General features: G+C 40.8%; 1 protein-coding gene across 1 annotated transcript in view; it reads left to right on the top strand.

Annotated features, from left to right (window-relative positions):
• Positions 1-13,350, top strand: part of LOC138768723 (vesicular glutamate transporter 1) — a 52,730-nt gene extending 39,380 nt beyond the window's left edge. The window contains exons 6-13 of the mRNA XM_069946680.1: positions 384-471; positions 3,047-3,133; positions 3,916-4,058; positions 6,696-6,845; positions 8,802-8,934; positions 10,378-10,488; positions 11,113-11,240; positions 11,554-13,350. Of these exons, the coding sequence (XP_069802781.1) occupies positions 384-471; positions 3,047-3,133; positions 3,916-4,058; positions 6,696-6,845; positions 8,802-8,934; positions 10,378-10,488; positions 11,113-11,240; positions 11,554-11,895 (1,182 nt within the window). The 3' untranslated portion in view covers positions 11,896-13,350. The remainder of the gene's footprint in view (positions 1-383; positions 472-3,046; positions 3,134-3,915; positions 4,059-6,695; positions 6,846-8,801; positions 8,935-10,377; positions 10,489-11,112; positions 11,241-11,553) is intronic.
• Positions 13,351-17,228: the final 3,878 nt, after the last annotated feature.

Below are 17,228 nucleotides of genomic sequence, written 5' to 3'. Positions count from 1 at the left end.
CCTTGAAACCTTGCTGTTATATTACAGCACGTGCTCTAGTATCTGTAGTTATGGCCAGCCCAATGTCTTTTAGTCTAGCTTTGTAGTCATTTGGGCACAAAACATGTACTTTATTGGATTTTCTCAGCGATATCTGTCACAAGCAACCTGTCTTAAATCCCGCCCCATGTCCCATGCTGGGTTTCTTTAGAGGTGCAGTAAATCCCATAGTGTATTGGGAACTTCTTGGAGTTTACAATTGGGCAGAATTCCAGGACCTAGTATCTGAAAGAGCAGTTTCCACCATGTAAATAATGGAGTGTTTATTGTTTGTCTACTTTTTTGTTCCATCCTAGTACCCAGTGCCATATTATTAACACCTGTGCTTTACCTTTATAATTAAGGGAGTAACATACCCAGCATGCCATGGGATCTGGAGCAAGTGGGCGCCACCCCTGGAACGCAGTAGACTGGCTACGACAGCTTTCTGTGGTAACGTAATCTCCATATAATTTACAGCTTGTCTCTTTAATCACTCTATATGTCATGTTTATTGTCCTCATGAGCGACATTGAGCAGGTGTGAAAACTGACAAGGAATTGCCATCCTTGGTATAAGACTCTTCCTAGCCTGACTGATCACATATCAACATTTCTCTGTCTTCTTATATATGAAGAGTGAGAACTTTATTAGAAGCACGCCTCTAAAAATATAAGCCTTGTCAAGCTTTGTCATTTTTACGCAGACATTTAAGAAATTGGCCATTTCATACTTGTAAGTGGAAAGAAAAAAAAAGCTTGGTGACGTTTGGTGCCAGCTGAAATAAGTCAGTCTTAATGCTTGCAGAACGATTGGGTAAAGTAGGTCAATGCCCTTGAATTCAAAATGTTCTTTTCGACGGCTTAAGTGTTCACCTCTGTGTGTTGGGTGGCAAAGCTGAGTGACGTGGTTAGCAGTAATGTCGTCCCTCTCAGGGATATCACACTGATTTGCTGGACAACTGAATGATGCATGCCCTCGGGGTTGTATATATATTGGGCTTATAGGTAGTAGTCACATGGTACGTGGGAGACTACAGATATTAAAACGAGGCCCAGAGGCTTCAATGTTTATTGTGTAACAAGAGATCATTGCTAAGCAAGAAAGCTAGGGGCAACCCCTACAAGAACTGAATTGATGGCCATATTACTCTTATCCAGACTTAAAGGGCAACTCCGGCTAATTATTTGTTCTTTCAAATCAACTGGCATCAGAAAATGCCAGAGATTTGTAATATACTTCTATTAAAAATATCTCAGGTCTTTAAGCACTTATCAGCTGCTGTATGTCCCACATATCTATGTCTATGACATACAGCTGCTGATAAGTATGGAAAGACCTGAGATTTTTTTTATAGACAATAAGTTACAAATCTCTGGCACTTTCTGACACCACATGAAGTGAAAGAAAGAAAACTTTATGGAGTTGCCCTTTAAGAAAAAGCTCTAGCTATGAAACTGCACAGAAATGGGTATTTAAAACATATTTACGTGCTATATGTATTTTTTTCAATTATTCAGGAAACGTTCCAGTTTCAATACTGCACAGATTTATTTTTTTACCCCCTGTCTATAAATCCCAGTCCCAGATGTTTTCATGAATGACATTTGAACACACTGGATGCCAGGAAATAGGCTGTATAATATTGTTAAAGGAAAAACAGTCCTTCAGGTCTTTTAAAGATAAATACATTAATAATGCACAGTTATTGATTAGAAAGAGCATGTATGGCCTCCTCAGGGGCTTCTACAGGCTAAGAAAATGAATGACCCCTTTGATGAAAATTAGCAATCATATTTACATGCTATACACATACACACTTACTAGATATGTGCAAACAATACATACATACACACACATTACAAACACTACATACACACATTACAAATATTAAATACATAAACAGATTACAAACATTACATACATACACACACTTTACAAATACTTCATATATGCAAACACTACATACATACAAACACCAGATACATACACAAATTACAAACACTACATACACACATTACTAATGCTAGATATGTGCATATACTACATATATACACATGTTACACATACACATTACATTACAAGCAGTGCACTCGAAGTTTCTCACTCAACATTTAGTCATTGTACCCATCCTCAGGTTAGTTAGAGCCCTCACAGTACAATATACATTACAAACACTAAATACATACATACACATTACAAATCTAAATTCAACGCATTACAAACACTAAATACATACACGCAATACAAACACTAAATACATAACGTACACGCATTACAAACACTAAATACATACACACATTACAAACACTAAATACATACACATTACAAACACTTAATACATACTGTACACGCATTTCAAACATGTAATACTGTACATACACACATTATAAACACTAAATACATACACACATTACAAAGGCTAAATACTTACACACATTACAAACACTACATACATACACACATTACAAACACTACATACATACACACATTACAAACACTACATACATACACACATTACAAAGGCTAAATACATAAGCACAATACAAATGCTAAATATATAACACACATTACAAATCTAAAAACATACACACTAGACATTAGAAACACACAAGGCCCATCTGCTACTCAAGAAACCCCACTATTACAAACAGCACGTGGTCAGTAAAGGCCCTGTTACAGATAATTAACCATTTCTTGATGAACACATTGAAAAATACTCGGCTTTCCATTGCAAAGATTCACTTTTATACCCTATTCTTTCCAAGTAAACCATAAAAAAAACAGGGAAAAATGAGTGACTTAAAGCTGATCTACAGTATAAGTCATATAGTAATGTTACTACTAAAATTCTAATAGACACTGTACTTCTAAACATGAATTCTGCCCATGAAATGGTGTTCACAGCTCTCCAGTACTGACCCCAATCTGATTACATTAGAACTTAGTATTACTGTATAGTGAAGGGGATAGTAAAAACAATGCACTAGCAAAATGCTTTTAAGGTGGTAATCAAAGTGTTTTGTAGGTTCCTATGCTGGAGCAGTGGTGGCCATGCCATTGGCTGGGGTACTAGTCCAGTATACAGGATGGAGCTCTGTCTTCTATGTCTATGGTAAGTTAACATTTAAGGGAGGATTAATTTTTACAGCACATGTATTAAACTTATAATAAACTTATAAACTTATAATTTTCAGAAAATCTGAGTTAGTAGAAAAGGGTCTCTGATTCAGGACATCAGTTAGCCAGAAAGAAGATCAATTACTAAGAGCATCTCTCTCTCTAGAAGACCCAAACCCATTAGTTTAATGGCCATGTAGAGACGCTACATAGAAATTAAACACTTCTCGGCAGAGTCCTTGCACTGATTATAGCTTTTTGCTGGGGCTCCCAGTAACAGGATTTAATCACTTTATTATAAGGGGACCCTTCTCCAAAGTGGAAAACCCACTAGGGGCTCTATTATATGAAGCAATTTTTAACGATAAACGATCGTAATCAAGATCGTTTATCGTTAACCTAAAATTGTTCACCATATGAGGGTATGTGCACCCTATGGAATACGGAATCCACTACGTCGTGGATTTTGCAGCTCGCACCCGCTCGCCGACTCTGGCAGCTGCGCGCATTTTCGCCTGTGCCATAGACTCCATTCTATACACAGGCGGATTCCGCCGTCGGTCCAAAAAATGAACCTGTACACATAATATATTAGCATAAAGAAGTATGCAAATATATTATATGTAATAAATACAATTAAATACCAAGTATGCAAGTATTTTATTCCTAGTAAAAGGGTAAATAAATGTACAGCTCTGTAATTCGTTATGTCAGAATGTGTATATACCTATTATCCTATTTTATTTGTATAATAAAATATATGCATCTTGCCTGCAGGGAGCTTCGGTCTTATGTGGTATATGTTCTGGATTCTTGTGTCTTATGAGAGTCCCGCACAGCATCCTACCATTTCAGAGGAAGAAAGAAAATACATTGAAGAAAGCATTGGAGAAAGCACAACTTTCTTGAACCCCTTAGCGGTGAGTCTATAAATTCACTAACAAGCTGTCATACCAATGTTGGAATTACCAGCATTTTTTTGTGTGTATTGTTCATAGAATGTGTGCATTGCATTACTTTTGTATAACACATTATAGATAAAAATTCAGCTTTAGTTTATAAAGGAAAATTTTCGGCAAAAAAAATCTTTTTATATTTTACTTTTTATGTAACTTTTTATTTTTATATAACTTTTGAATGTCTTTTAACCCCTTCCTGCACGAGGGTGTAACTGTACGTCCTCATGCGGGTGGGGGAGTTCAGAGGGGGCTGCGCGGCGACCCCGCTCTGAACCGCCTCATTCCCAGGCGCCACTCGTAAACCCGGGACCGCGGCAATTAGCGGGCACGGTCCGATCGCCCAGGGGGACTTCTATTATGTGTGTATAAAAGTAAATACATTTTTTTTATTAATAAAAAATCCCCTCCCCTAATAAAAGTTAGAATCACCCCCCTTTCCCCATTTTATAAATAAAAATAAATAAATAAACAAACATATTTGGTATCGCCGCACGCGTAAAGTACAGATCATGGCGAAAAAAATGACACCTGACCCATAGACCAAGAGATAAAAGCATTATAAGGCTATGTTCACACTATGTGAACAACCGGCCGTTCCGTGACCCGTGATCTTTCCGGCCGCGGAGCTCTGATGCAGGCGCATCCGCGTGCTTCTGCATCAGAGCTCCCCTTAGCCCACAGTGAAGCAAGCTGCCGGAGCCGCTCGCTTCACTGTGTGAACTGACAGGTCTTTCTGCGGCCGGAATTTACTGAATTCTGGCCGCAGAAAACTGACCTGTCAGTTTTTTCCGGCGCCGCATGGGATCCCGGCCGGAGTGTATACGATGTGTGTACGCTCCGGCCGGGATCCCATTAAAAATAAAGCTATGTCCCACCCCGTAAAACTACGGCCTTAGTTCTGCGGCGAGAACTAGGGCCTTAGTTTTACGTAGTGTGAACATAGCCTAAGCCTGGGAATAGAGCGATTTGAAAGGAACATAAATTTATTAAAAAGGGTTTTACTTTTTTAAAAGCCATCAAATAAAATAAAAGTTATGCAAGTTACATATCGTTGTAATTGTAACAACTTGAGGAATATATATAACAAGTTAATTTTACCCCAGGGTCAACGGCGTAAATACAAATACTCCCCGAATTAAAAAAAATGCATTTTTTTTCCCAACTTTATCACACATTTAATTTTTTTCTGGTTTTGCAGCGTACTTTATGCAAAAATTAAACCAGTCATTGCAAAGTACAATTAGTGGCTCAAAAAATAAGGGCTCATGTGGGTCTGTAGGTGAACAAATTTAAGCGCTATGGCCTTTTAAACACGAGGAGGAAAAAACAAAAGCGCAAAAAAAAAAAAAATTTAGTCCAGTCCTGAAGGGGTTAGGCTCCACGCTCTGTGTTGGTAAAAAGGGTGAGCTCCATAGACTTACATTTGGAGCCCGACTCATCACGTGACACAGAGTCAGTAGAGGACAGTGCAGAGCGCAGACTTCTTCTGGCTTGTTCTTATCATCAGTACAGGCCTGAACAATCAGACCAGGGCTGATCAAAACTTTTGACATGTCTCACTAACATGACATCACTAAGTCCCACAGCAAAAATACTTTCGGTCAACAGCATGATTCTTTAAACAAATTGAAACTAGGCGTAGTCCTGTCTTTCAACTACTCACCAGTCCTTTCTTTTTTTGTATGTGAATGGTGTTTTGCTCTGCATGTCCTTGACCCCCATGCTCCCCACTTTTGTTTTTCTTTTTCCTCTCTCACTTCTATCTGGCCTTATGAGTCCCCACCAGGCTACCTTATTAAGGCTCCATTGGATATCCTGGATTGTCTCCCATGTAGCTGTATCTAATGCCTGATGGACAGTTGTTTCTTTCTGTTCCAGTTTGAGCCTTACTGACGGATTTACTAGAGACCTTGTCTGGCTGCTTGATCTCATGGACTTAAACTAAACATTCATGCTCTAGTTCAGGAGGTGCTTAAAGGGCAACAATTAGCAGGTTAGACAAATCTAACCTGCTGATAGCTCCCTACTGTGTATAGGGCGCTGAGGATGATAGTATGTCTCTTACCTTCATCCTGAAGGCCATTTCCGTGCAGTTGTTAATGTCATTGTGTCTCTCTGTTAAGGCCGTTTGGAGTACTGCCCCGCCCTGGCCACCCTGGATTGGAACTCTTGGGGCGGAGCAGTGCTCTGAGCACCCCCAGTGCTCCTAACAGCGACAGCATTACATTAGCAACTGGATTGGCGTAAGGATGAAGGTAAGAGACATACCTGCATCCTCAGCACCCCATGCACAATAGGGATATATCAGCAAGTTAGATTTGTCTAACCTGCTGATAGTTACTCTTTAAGGGTATGTTCACAATGAATAAGTCAGGTAGAATCCCGCCTGCCTCAGTGTGCCATAGCCCGTCTATGGGAGAGTCCGTGCTCCTTCGCGCCCCGCGCAAGTTGCATGTAAGTAAAGTTGGTTTCTTCTCTTAGAAGAGGAGAAAGTTTAAGAAAACACTTTTTAATGAAAACCCTTCAGATTGCTTTTAAAATGTTCCCTTTATATGACCATATATTTATGATGTTTGTTGTGAATGTTCTTTATTACAGAAATTCAAGACACCATGGCGAAAATTCTTTACCTCAATGCCGGTGTACGCCATCATTGTCGCCAACTTCTGCCGCAGTTGGACCTTCTATCTCCTGCTCATTAGTCAGCCGGCGTACTTTGAAGAAGTGTTTGGCTTTGAAATCAGTAAGGTATGTATATTCTGTAGCAGACAATGTGTTATTGACTTGCAAAATCTAACTGAGATCAATAGTCTCCTTGAATAAATAATTTTAGCATCACGCCGGTTTGATTAAAACCTCAGAGAGAACCATTAAAGTCATAAAACGCAGCCTAAAAGCCAGTTTAACAGGGTTATTTCAGGACGGGATTGGGAGAACTTCTGTCAGCAGCTCACGTAATCTGATGAAAGAAGCAATCCAACCCTCTTGTGCCTTTCCATCATCTGCTGCTGCTGGGGTCGGATTTTTTTTTTTTATTGTAATATTGATGGGAAAACACAGCAAAACCATAAAATTTGTTCATTTCTGTAGTGGTTTACTCTTTAGTCAGACTGTGGCTTTTTCTCCATCAACTTTTGTTAACACAAGTGAAATTACTCCTGTTTCTGGTATGAAGCCATAAGAATAGACGCATCTGGTAATACAAGTTCATTAAATAGCGATTTGAAAAATTGACAGCCAGCAAGAGCAGGGGGGAACCTGATAAAAAATGATTACTCACCTCTCCCCGTGCCTGCAAAGCCATGTCACAGGCTCCGGGACCCCCACCAGGATACATGATCTCTTGCTGCTTGAACGTCGCAACCTGACTGATGAATTGCCTGCTCAGCCAGTCAGTGGCCAAGATGGGACACCGCTGCATTTACTGATTGGCAGAGCGGGCAGTCCATCAGCCAAGAGAATGTTTTCCCCCAAATCCGACAGGAGTCGTGAACTTGGGGGGAAATGCTTTCCAGAGGGGTTCTGGAGCATGTGATTCAGCGCTTTAGGAGCATGGCGAGAGGTAAGTAGTGTTTTTTTAATATGTTTTTTAAAATTGCCGAACTTCTCCTTTAATTAAAAAAAAAGGCTCATCAAATATGAACAGGCGTGGGTCAGCGTGGTTACTGCCCCACGGTCTAGAGATCCAATTATTTATATTCTGCACTTTTACTGGCTTCTTCCTGTTGCCCGTGACTCTTGACTTGAATGATCACAGGAGGGGACGGGATGACAAAAGCTGCAGAAGGAGACCTAGTGTTTGATTTACAATATATGTTGCATAGGCGCCATATAATGAATTGCTTAAAGGGGAATCAATCAGCCGATTGTACTGACATGGTTCCGAGCAACCACGTGAGGCCAGGAGAGGGGCAGCAACTAGTCATCTGGATGGGGATCCATCCATGACTAGTCACGGCTCTCTGCCTGTCAGCACACACTGCGGGAATGATTGACAGGTAGAGAGACCCATTAGTAGCCTCTTTGAAGGTCAATCATCACCGCACTGCTCACTGACTGAGGGCCATGACTAGTCACAGGTGGGTCCCGGCCCAGATAACTAGTTGCTGCCCCTCTCCTGGCCTCGGGCGGTGTAATAAAACACCTTTTTCTCCTTTATAAAATACTGCTGTAGATCTATACTGTGCTGCAGGGAACCATATCAGCACAATCTGATTGGTTCCTTTGGTATTCCCATCTCAACCAACAAAGGTAAACTTCAAGGGTTCGTTAAGTTTTTGCAAATACCTTCATTTAGCAAACTTGCCTCCTTCTCCTGATATACTGCTCTTGCCCTCCCATTGTTGACAGCTCATTGTCTGGATAACTGACAGGCAATCTGCTCTAGAAGTAGTGGTATATATATATATATATATATATATATATATATATATATACACACACCATATCACAATACAAATTCACTGTATAGAAACCAGCCAGACCACTACTTTTAGAACAGAGCAGTGGTCAGTTCCCCCGACAATGAGCAGTCAAAAATGGGAGGCAAATAATAATGAATGTATTTGGAAGCGTATTTATCTTGCTTGTCCTACAAGTTTAACTATGTTGTGATGTTGGAAATACCCTTGTAATTCTAAAGTATATACTAGTATACTAGTTATAAAGCTTTAAACTGCTTCCTAAACTGTATATGTCCTTCAGGTTGGACTTCTCTCCGCACTCCCTCATTTGGTTATGACAATCATAGTGCCTATTGGAGGACAGATTGCTGACTTCCTGCGTACCAAGAGAATCATGTCTACAACCAATGTCCGTAAGATGATGAACTGTGGAGGTATGATTTTATTTTAGTAGATATTAGAAGATGCACGTGCCTAGTAACACATAGCAATCACTATCTATGCTATAGCGTAAAGGGGTATTTCCATCTTAGCTTGTTATCCCCCACAGATCCTGAGACTAAAGATGCAGTTGCCCCCACAGTAAACAGAGCACTCAACACACCTGCATGGCCAACATGGCCGTGCATTCATTCATGGTGGCCGTGCAGTCTCACTGAGTGCTCCATTTACTACGGGGACAATTGCTTTCCTGTTCTCTGGATTGGTGAGTTTAACATTGGTAGGACTGCCAGCATTCAGCTTCCTATCTGCTATCTCAGATAGGAAAGGGCGAAGGAAAGATATACTTAGCTACCTTGCTGCCCCACTGCATGTCTGTAATGGAGCCCCCTCCTCAGTGCGCCATGCTACCTGTTTAGTGGTAAACACGCAACATGCTCCTCAACCAATCAACAACTACAACAACAGCTGATTGGTACTTTTTGTCTCGCAACTATCACTAACCAGGAAATGCAGTGCATGGAGGAAGGGGCTCCACAACAGAGGCAGCAAGAAAGGTAAGTATGGCTTCAGCACTCTCCTCCCCTCATGACTGAGCACCATTTTTAAAACAAACTTATAGGCTGGAGAAAACCTCTGAGGGTGGACTTATTTCTGTCTTTGGCTCAAACCAGTTGTACCCAAGGAGAGATCTATCAATCAAGCCTGGTGGGGTGGGGAGAAGCCACTGGTAACCAGTGATTTGTAGTTCAGGCCACATAAAAGTTCTCTTTAAACTTCTGGATCTCCATGCAATCAAACCAGTGATATCTAAAATGGTGTCTAGCCTGATTCTATGATATTGCAATAAGTGTAGTAGCCCCGGTGGAGCATTCACTGATTCACTGGCAGTTCTGCCTATCTCTTATAGGGCTGTAATCTGGCACTGTTTAGTCATAGGACATTGGTTGTGTCCTATCTGTGCAGCCTCTTATGCCAGTAGTGGGTTCTATTGTAAGAAAATACAGTATATTTAAATATTTCAATTCTCTCTATGTTTGACCGATGAAATAGGTGAACTAGGTGGGGCAATACATGTCAACTAAGTAAATTAATATGTGTCCAATCAAGAGGGAATATCCTCTCCCGGCACCACTACCTTCCCGGCTTGGCTCAGATATAAGTATCCCCGCTATTGGATTCTCTCAATACTGCTGGTGGTGTTGCTCAACAAACAGCACAACATGTCCAATAATATCCATAGAAGAATTGTGGCACTCACCCATATAGCAGTTAAAAAGCCTTTATTGTAGCGGCTCGGTAACGAAGCTTATCAGTCACTTATCAGCGTCGTTACCGAGCCGCTACAATAAAGGCTTTTTAACTGCTATATGGGTGAGTGCCACAATTCTTCTATGGATATTAAGTGAATTAATATCTCCCTGTTTTTTCTCTAGGCTTTGGTATGGAAGCTACTCTTCTCCTAGTTGTGGGTTATTCACACACCCGTGGAGTAGCCATCTCTTTCCTTGTTCTAGCAGTAGGATTCAGCGGCTTTGCTATATCAGGTGGGTCATGAATTAAAGTAATGTCAGTAGCAATGTATTAATCTATGGCAATAGTAAATTGTGATGATTCACAGCTAACATTGTGCATGTTGACTGATTGTTGCCTTTTACAGGAGCTATTACACTTAAACCAAGTGATTATGGTTGGTGTAAAAAGTCCTTAAGGGTTTGCCTCACTTACTTTGACTAGTCAGAAATATTTTACTGGGGTGAGGCATTATACAGAGTATACCCTGTCACCTTCTTACCCCAGTGACTTTGGGATGTATGTGATTCAAAGATGTCAGAGGAAGACCTCAGAGGGAGGTGGGAGCTGAGCTGGGAACCCTTTCAACTTTTATGTAAGGGCTGCGGCCCTAGTTGACTCTCTTAGCACTGGTCAAAGACTACTTTCAATACTAAACATCCATAATACTGAAAAAAATATAACTGGGATTCATGGTTCTGGCTCAGAAACATTGTATCATTATATCATGTCTGTTTTTAGAAAATACTGTTTTTAATGCCATCTAGATGATTGCTTTCAATATATTTGTTTTTTGAAACTTCGAGACGTGCTGTCCAAAAATAAATTATTCATGATAGTCCTCCTTTTTTTTTTCTTCTACTCTATTCATATCTTAGGTTTTAATGTTAATCACTTGGACATTGCCCCTCGATATGCCAGTATTCTCATGGGTATTTCCAATGGTGTAGGAACGCTCTCTGGAATGGTTTGTCCCTTGATTGTAGGAGCCATGACAAAGCACAAGGTATGGAAATGAGAATAAGAAATTCATAAATTCTTAATTCTGCTCTCTAACTATGAATAATGGATAATCTGAAGCGGTGCCACTAGTCTATAATTACACTGGTGCTTCCATCCATTTTTATATTCTACACTTCTATCACCTGTCAGCACTTTCTTATTTCAGCAAATTAATTCGTATTATGTCACTTCTAGAGTCATAACTGCTAAATTTATACCGGAAAATAATAAAAATTGTGAAATATAATAGTTTTAAACTTAGATTATGAATTTCACTAACTTTTTGTCATTCATTTTCAATTTGAACTCTGATTTAGACTCGAGAGGAGTGGCAATATGTCTTCCTTATTGCTTCTCTCGTTCACTATGGTGGGGTAATCTTCTACGGCATATTCGCTTCGGGAGAAAAGCAGCCATGGGCAGAACCTGAAGAAACCACCGATGAGAAATGTGGGTTCATCCATGAAGATGAGCTTGCCGAGGAGAGTGAAGATCAGCCTCAGGGCTACGGAGGGTACGGCAGCTATGGTGCCACCAAAAGCACAAGCTTCCACAATGGGGGTTGGCCAGCAGAATGGGAGAAGAAGGAAGAGTTCATTCAGGACCAGGGCAAGGACCCCTACCTATATGGGACAGCGACAGAAAGGGACTTATCATGAAAACAAACCCATACAAAAGTCTAAGTAAAACAATAGCAATGTCTCCACTCCAACTGAGGGTGAGCAAGAATTCTATTGAAAGGTGACCAGTGTTGCCAAGCCTCCCCACTTTTACATGATCCACATGGCTTCCTTTCTATTGTTTTAATGCATTATTATTTACCATGAGGGGTTAAAGGCAGTGCCTCCAGTACCCTAAAGCCATCCCCATCATTTTTTGTGGTGTCCAAGGGCCCATTCTGTTTCTGGTATCAGTGATTTGCTTGTTTCTTGTGTAGACCGCCATAAGGCTCGTGTCTTCAAATGTCTATCACTCGTATAAGTGTGGAAGCAATAACAAATGAGTGCGTGAGGTTTATCATTGACATGAACACTGATTTATATTAATGTAACACTTTTTTGTGGGTTGTTGGTTGCTACTAAGTGTTTGTGAACCAGAAATAAAGTCATGGGCACTACCCTGAGTGCACACACATCTCCAGACAAGGCTGGACACCAAAATACTTTTTATGGTTTGTTAAATTCAATTTCATTTCAAATAGTTATAAAATGTAAAGCAAAATAATTATTTAAAGATATAATATTATTTAAAAATATATTTGAAAATAATTATAGAAAAATATATATGTAAATGATACTCGTCTCCTTACTAGGAGTGTTCTATGATCCCATACTCATTCTCGAGGAAGATCCCCATGATACAGACTTTTTTTTTACCCTAATGTCTTATGGGTCAGTGTTGGGTTAAACATCCATTTGGGTGGGTGGTGAGTGGTATATATTTGCCATTGTGGTGGGTATTGTCATTTTCCAGTCTTGGGGCTTACTTTGTGATTAGTGAAGTTGATGAGGCACATGTTGTGTGTTGTTGTGTGCTTGGCAATGGTGAGTCAACTCATGGCATGCTGTGTTCTATCTTGGACCAACATGATGGCAAAAAAAAAACTCCAAACCATTTACATTACTTGTCAGTTATATTTTGTCACTTTTTCATCTAATTTCCAAGGTTCAAGTCGGCGTCCCCTTGTCCAGAGAATGATAAGTGCATTACATTAGAGTCTTCTGTGTGGCCTCATTGTACATTGCAGTAAATTTGGCGTAAATTGTGCCCTCACCAAAACAATTCATTGTTTCAGTTTTAATGAATACCAAGCATTTTGGACTCTTATGCCAAAGCCCTTTCTGGACTTTTCAGACCTTATCCAAAGATGACAGATGTTAACCTGTTAAGCGCTGTAGGTTTCTCCAGTTCTCAGACAAAGCATTTAACTCCAGCAGTATATGAGCTATAATATCCAATGTCTTCAGTGCAAATCATGTGATCAGAGGCTTTATGGTCTACCTAAGCACGTCTCCGAGGAATAGGGTGCCTCTATTTCATCTATCAAGCCTAATGCATTCCACACATCAAGCTTATAGCAGAGGGGAGAACTGGAACTGCGGAGGGATAGGTGTTCTGGGAGGGGTAATGGTTATGAAGATAAAATGACTTTAACATGTGCAGTATTGTACATAATAAATGATATTCCGATTCAGAAAGTGGTGCTTGTGTCATTTATATTTTATAGGGTATTCTTATATTATTGCCTGATTTTTTTTTACTGGTTTTCATTACAGTACAATTGGGAAAACTGCGAAGCACAAAGTTGAAGGGTCATGTTAACACCCAGCCAGTTTTTCCCCACCAAGCCATGCTGTCCTTGCTGCATATATAGAAAATAATAAAGTAATACTTACCTGTCTATGCTCCGCTATGTCCTCCTGACTTCTCCCCGCTCACTGCAACCACTGCTGATACATCTTGGCAATGACAGGCCACTCAGCCAATCACTGGCCAAGACAGGAAAGCACCACAGACAGTGGCTGGTTGAGCGGCCTGGCAAGGATGGCCTCAGATGCTTCAGTGGACAGGCAAGTAATGCAGGGAAGCGTGGACAGGCAAGTAATACTTTATTACTTTCCATATACTGTTTTATCAGCCTATAATTTTTAAACCTGCTGAAAGATAATGATCGTTGTCTTTATTACATGGGCCGATATCTGTTCGATTCTGCCTGATCTGCCTAATAGGGCCCGAAGGCTAAAGAAATTATCGTTGTTGTTTTTTTTTTGGAGGACTTCTTTCCACTCAGTAACGCACATTCTGCCCCTTTATCTATGCCCTAAAGAACTACTGCGAGCATGTAGGGTTATAATGAAGGTCTACAAGACTTCCGGTATACGGAATTGTCGGAAGTTCCATAGACTTCCATTATAATTCCATAGACTGTTATAGCAGTTTAAAGTAGAAGTAAAGGAGCAGAGCGGTTCTTCTATGTTGCAGTAATAATGTGTACATGTTATTACGTGACTACGTTCAGACCTGTGACTTAAATGGAGCCAATGTCTTTTCAATTGGAAAGTTTGCAACTCTTTGAACTATGTGCTTCAGAGTAGATAAGTGGTCAAATTTTTTACTCTTTTAGGATTTTGGTCATTAAAAGGGTATTTATATTTGGATAAGTTATTCGCTATCCACATTATCCACATAGGGCATAACCAAGAGATTGCAAGGGGTCTGGGGCTTACTTCTACACACAACAATGGACGGTTGCATTTAGTTTTACTCTATTCTATCACTAGATCGGTGCAGGACATCATTTTCTCCATTATTAGAGACTGTGCTTCAAGGTTTTCCATGCACAGACGGTGTATAAAAAGTGGATGCAGTGACCGTAAACACTACATGGTATCAACTACTCTATTACTACTTCTGCTTCTTAGAACCATGTCTCAACCAATCCCTTTTACTTTCCCTGTCGAGATCTGTACATGACAGGATTGAACCGACTACTCAGTCAGGCTCCTGCTACAGCCAGATCATCAGTTCCTCTCCAGCCAATGCCCCTTACAGCCCCTTCAAGACTTAGCTGCAAGACTCCCTATAAACTAAAGCAGCACAATCTCATAGGCCAGCTCACTGTGTGCCTTCAGATCCTCCTAGGCAGTATCATGTGGACACATCTGGCCTTAATGGTTACTCACCATGCAGCATCTCCTATATCACATACTTTGACCTCCAGCTGAATGTGATGAACATTCACACAGGATAACTGCAGGTTTACTTTACCACCCACACTCAGTCCCTTGAATCGCAACATATACACACCTGTCAATTCTTTCTGGGCCTACACTATTGCTGAAATTGCATCCGGACGCAGCTGAGAAATCTGCTGTTCGTACAGCTACTTACCATTAGGGATGAGCGAACCGACCAAGGTTCGGGTTCGTATGAACCTGAACTATCGGCTTCTGATTCTCGCTGTCTGTCCGCTCCATAGAGAGCGTGGATACAGCCTGAGGACCGCCCAGAAAACTGGGATACAGAAAACTGGGAAACTGGGATCCACCCTCTCCACGGAGCGGGCAGACGGCGGGAATCAGAAGCCGATAGTTCAGGTTCATACAAACCTGAGCCGGTTCGCTCATCCCTACTTACCATGACAAGGCATTGCAGCACTCCTGAGTACCATGAACCATAAGTCACAGCAACTCAGGATCAAAGATGTACAATCCTATCACATCCCATGCACAAAGCTGCTATGGAGCTCTTGGAGAGAAGTGTCCCTGGTTAGTTTCAACCTCTATGTTATTAGGTGGTAAAGAACCTGTAAAGACCTCCACTCTCTAGAGGAAGTGGATTAGGGCCACATTCTCACCTTCTGTATATATAGTCTGCGCACTTACTATATGCCACGGTACAGTACAGACACGGACCGCATATACGGATCATGTAAATGTAGCCTAAGGGTCTATTTACACAGAAAGATTATCTGACATTATCTGCCAAAGAATTGAAGCCAAAGCCAGAAACAAACTATAAACAGAGATCAGGTCATAAAGAAAAGCCTGAGATTTCATCTCTTTTCAAATCCATTCCTGGCTTTGGGTGGGTTCATACTGAGGAATTCTCACGGATAATGTCCGTGGAGTTCCGCTGTCTGGCCGTGCGCCTTTCCGCCAGCTCCACAGACCCCATTCTATGGGCCAGCGTATTCCGCTATCCGCCAAAAGAAGTGACATGTCACTTCTTTCGGCGGATAGCGGAATACGCCGTCCCATAGAATGGTGTCTATGGAGCAGGCGGAAAGGTGCGCGGCCGTGCGCGGACAGACAGCGGAATTCCGCGGACATTATCCGCGAGAATTCCTCAGTGTGAACCCACCCTTTGGCTTCAAATCATTGGCAGATAATCAGTCAGATAATCTTTCTATGTAAATGGACCCTAAGGGTTGGTTAAAAAGTCACAGAAAGGGATTAGAAAATAATCCAACACCTGAATTAAAATTAATCGGGAGACATCAATGCATAACACTGCATAGAAATGTTATATCTATTATACTACTATTATATACTTTATCTGTATATAACAACAAAATAAAATTATGATGATAATAATAATAATAACAACAACAACAACAACAAGGATAATAATAATAATTGTAATTATTATTCAAACATTATAAAGAATATTAAATGTAAAAAATATGTGTTGGGTATTCTCCTTATACATCTATATATTACTAGTTGATCTGGCCTGATTCTGGAATCTTCTCTAGCTATCATTTCTCAGTAGCCATCTAATTTATACTCTGTGTCATTAATGGTGCTTGCGGTTCCTAGCGCAGGTTTATGAATGTGTTAACACTACATTACACCTCCTGACAGGCCACAGTACAATGCACCCGTGCCTCTACACCCTGGGGAAAAACAATCAATCTCTGGTCAATAATTAAGCAGTTAGTGTCATTGCATCTGGGCTCTCCATCTCGGGGCCCCATTAACAACTGGTACAATCGTTCACCATTAATCACTTCCTAATTGGTCGTCGATTCACCAGCTGGGCTTACTGAAGCAGAGGACAGTGCAGTTAGGGGACTTATTATGGAGGACTTGGACTTAGTGGACCATGGAGAAGTTTGGAGTTGTAACCTGCCGTATTTCATTGTTCTACACCATTATTAATTATCTCTGAACTGCTTGAGGTCAGGGTCTGCATCTTACTGGATGTCTTAATGTAGGCTATGTACTGGAATAGGGAAGATGTAAGATGATCACCTGTGATGTATGAACAGGTTGCTGACATCACAGCCCAGAAGCACAGTTGTGAGCTCATAGAAGCTTACCTGACATAGTTGTGATGTCATAGCAGATGATTACAGTACTGAAATCTACTGTGATGTCACAGTGACTCTTTTGACATGTTGTCGTGTCATTGCAGCTGAAATTACTGAAACTCCGACATCACACCTATCTGCCACGACTGAAACCTCTAACATTTAGGCAAAGTCACC

The sequence above is a fragment of the Dendropsophus ebraccatus genome, chromosome 12, assembly GCF_027789765.1.
Source record: "Dendropsophus ebraccatus isolate aDenEbr1 chromosome 12, aDenEbr1.pat, whole genome shotgun sequence".
NCBI classification, from domain to species: Eukaryota; Metazoa; Chordata; class Amphibia; order Anura; family Hylidae; genus Dendropsophus; species Dendropsophus ebraccatus.
The sequence above is the reverse complement of the archived record's forward strand: the minus strand, read 5'-3'. Positions and strand labels throughout refer to the sequence as shown.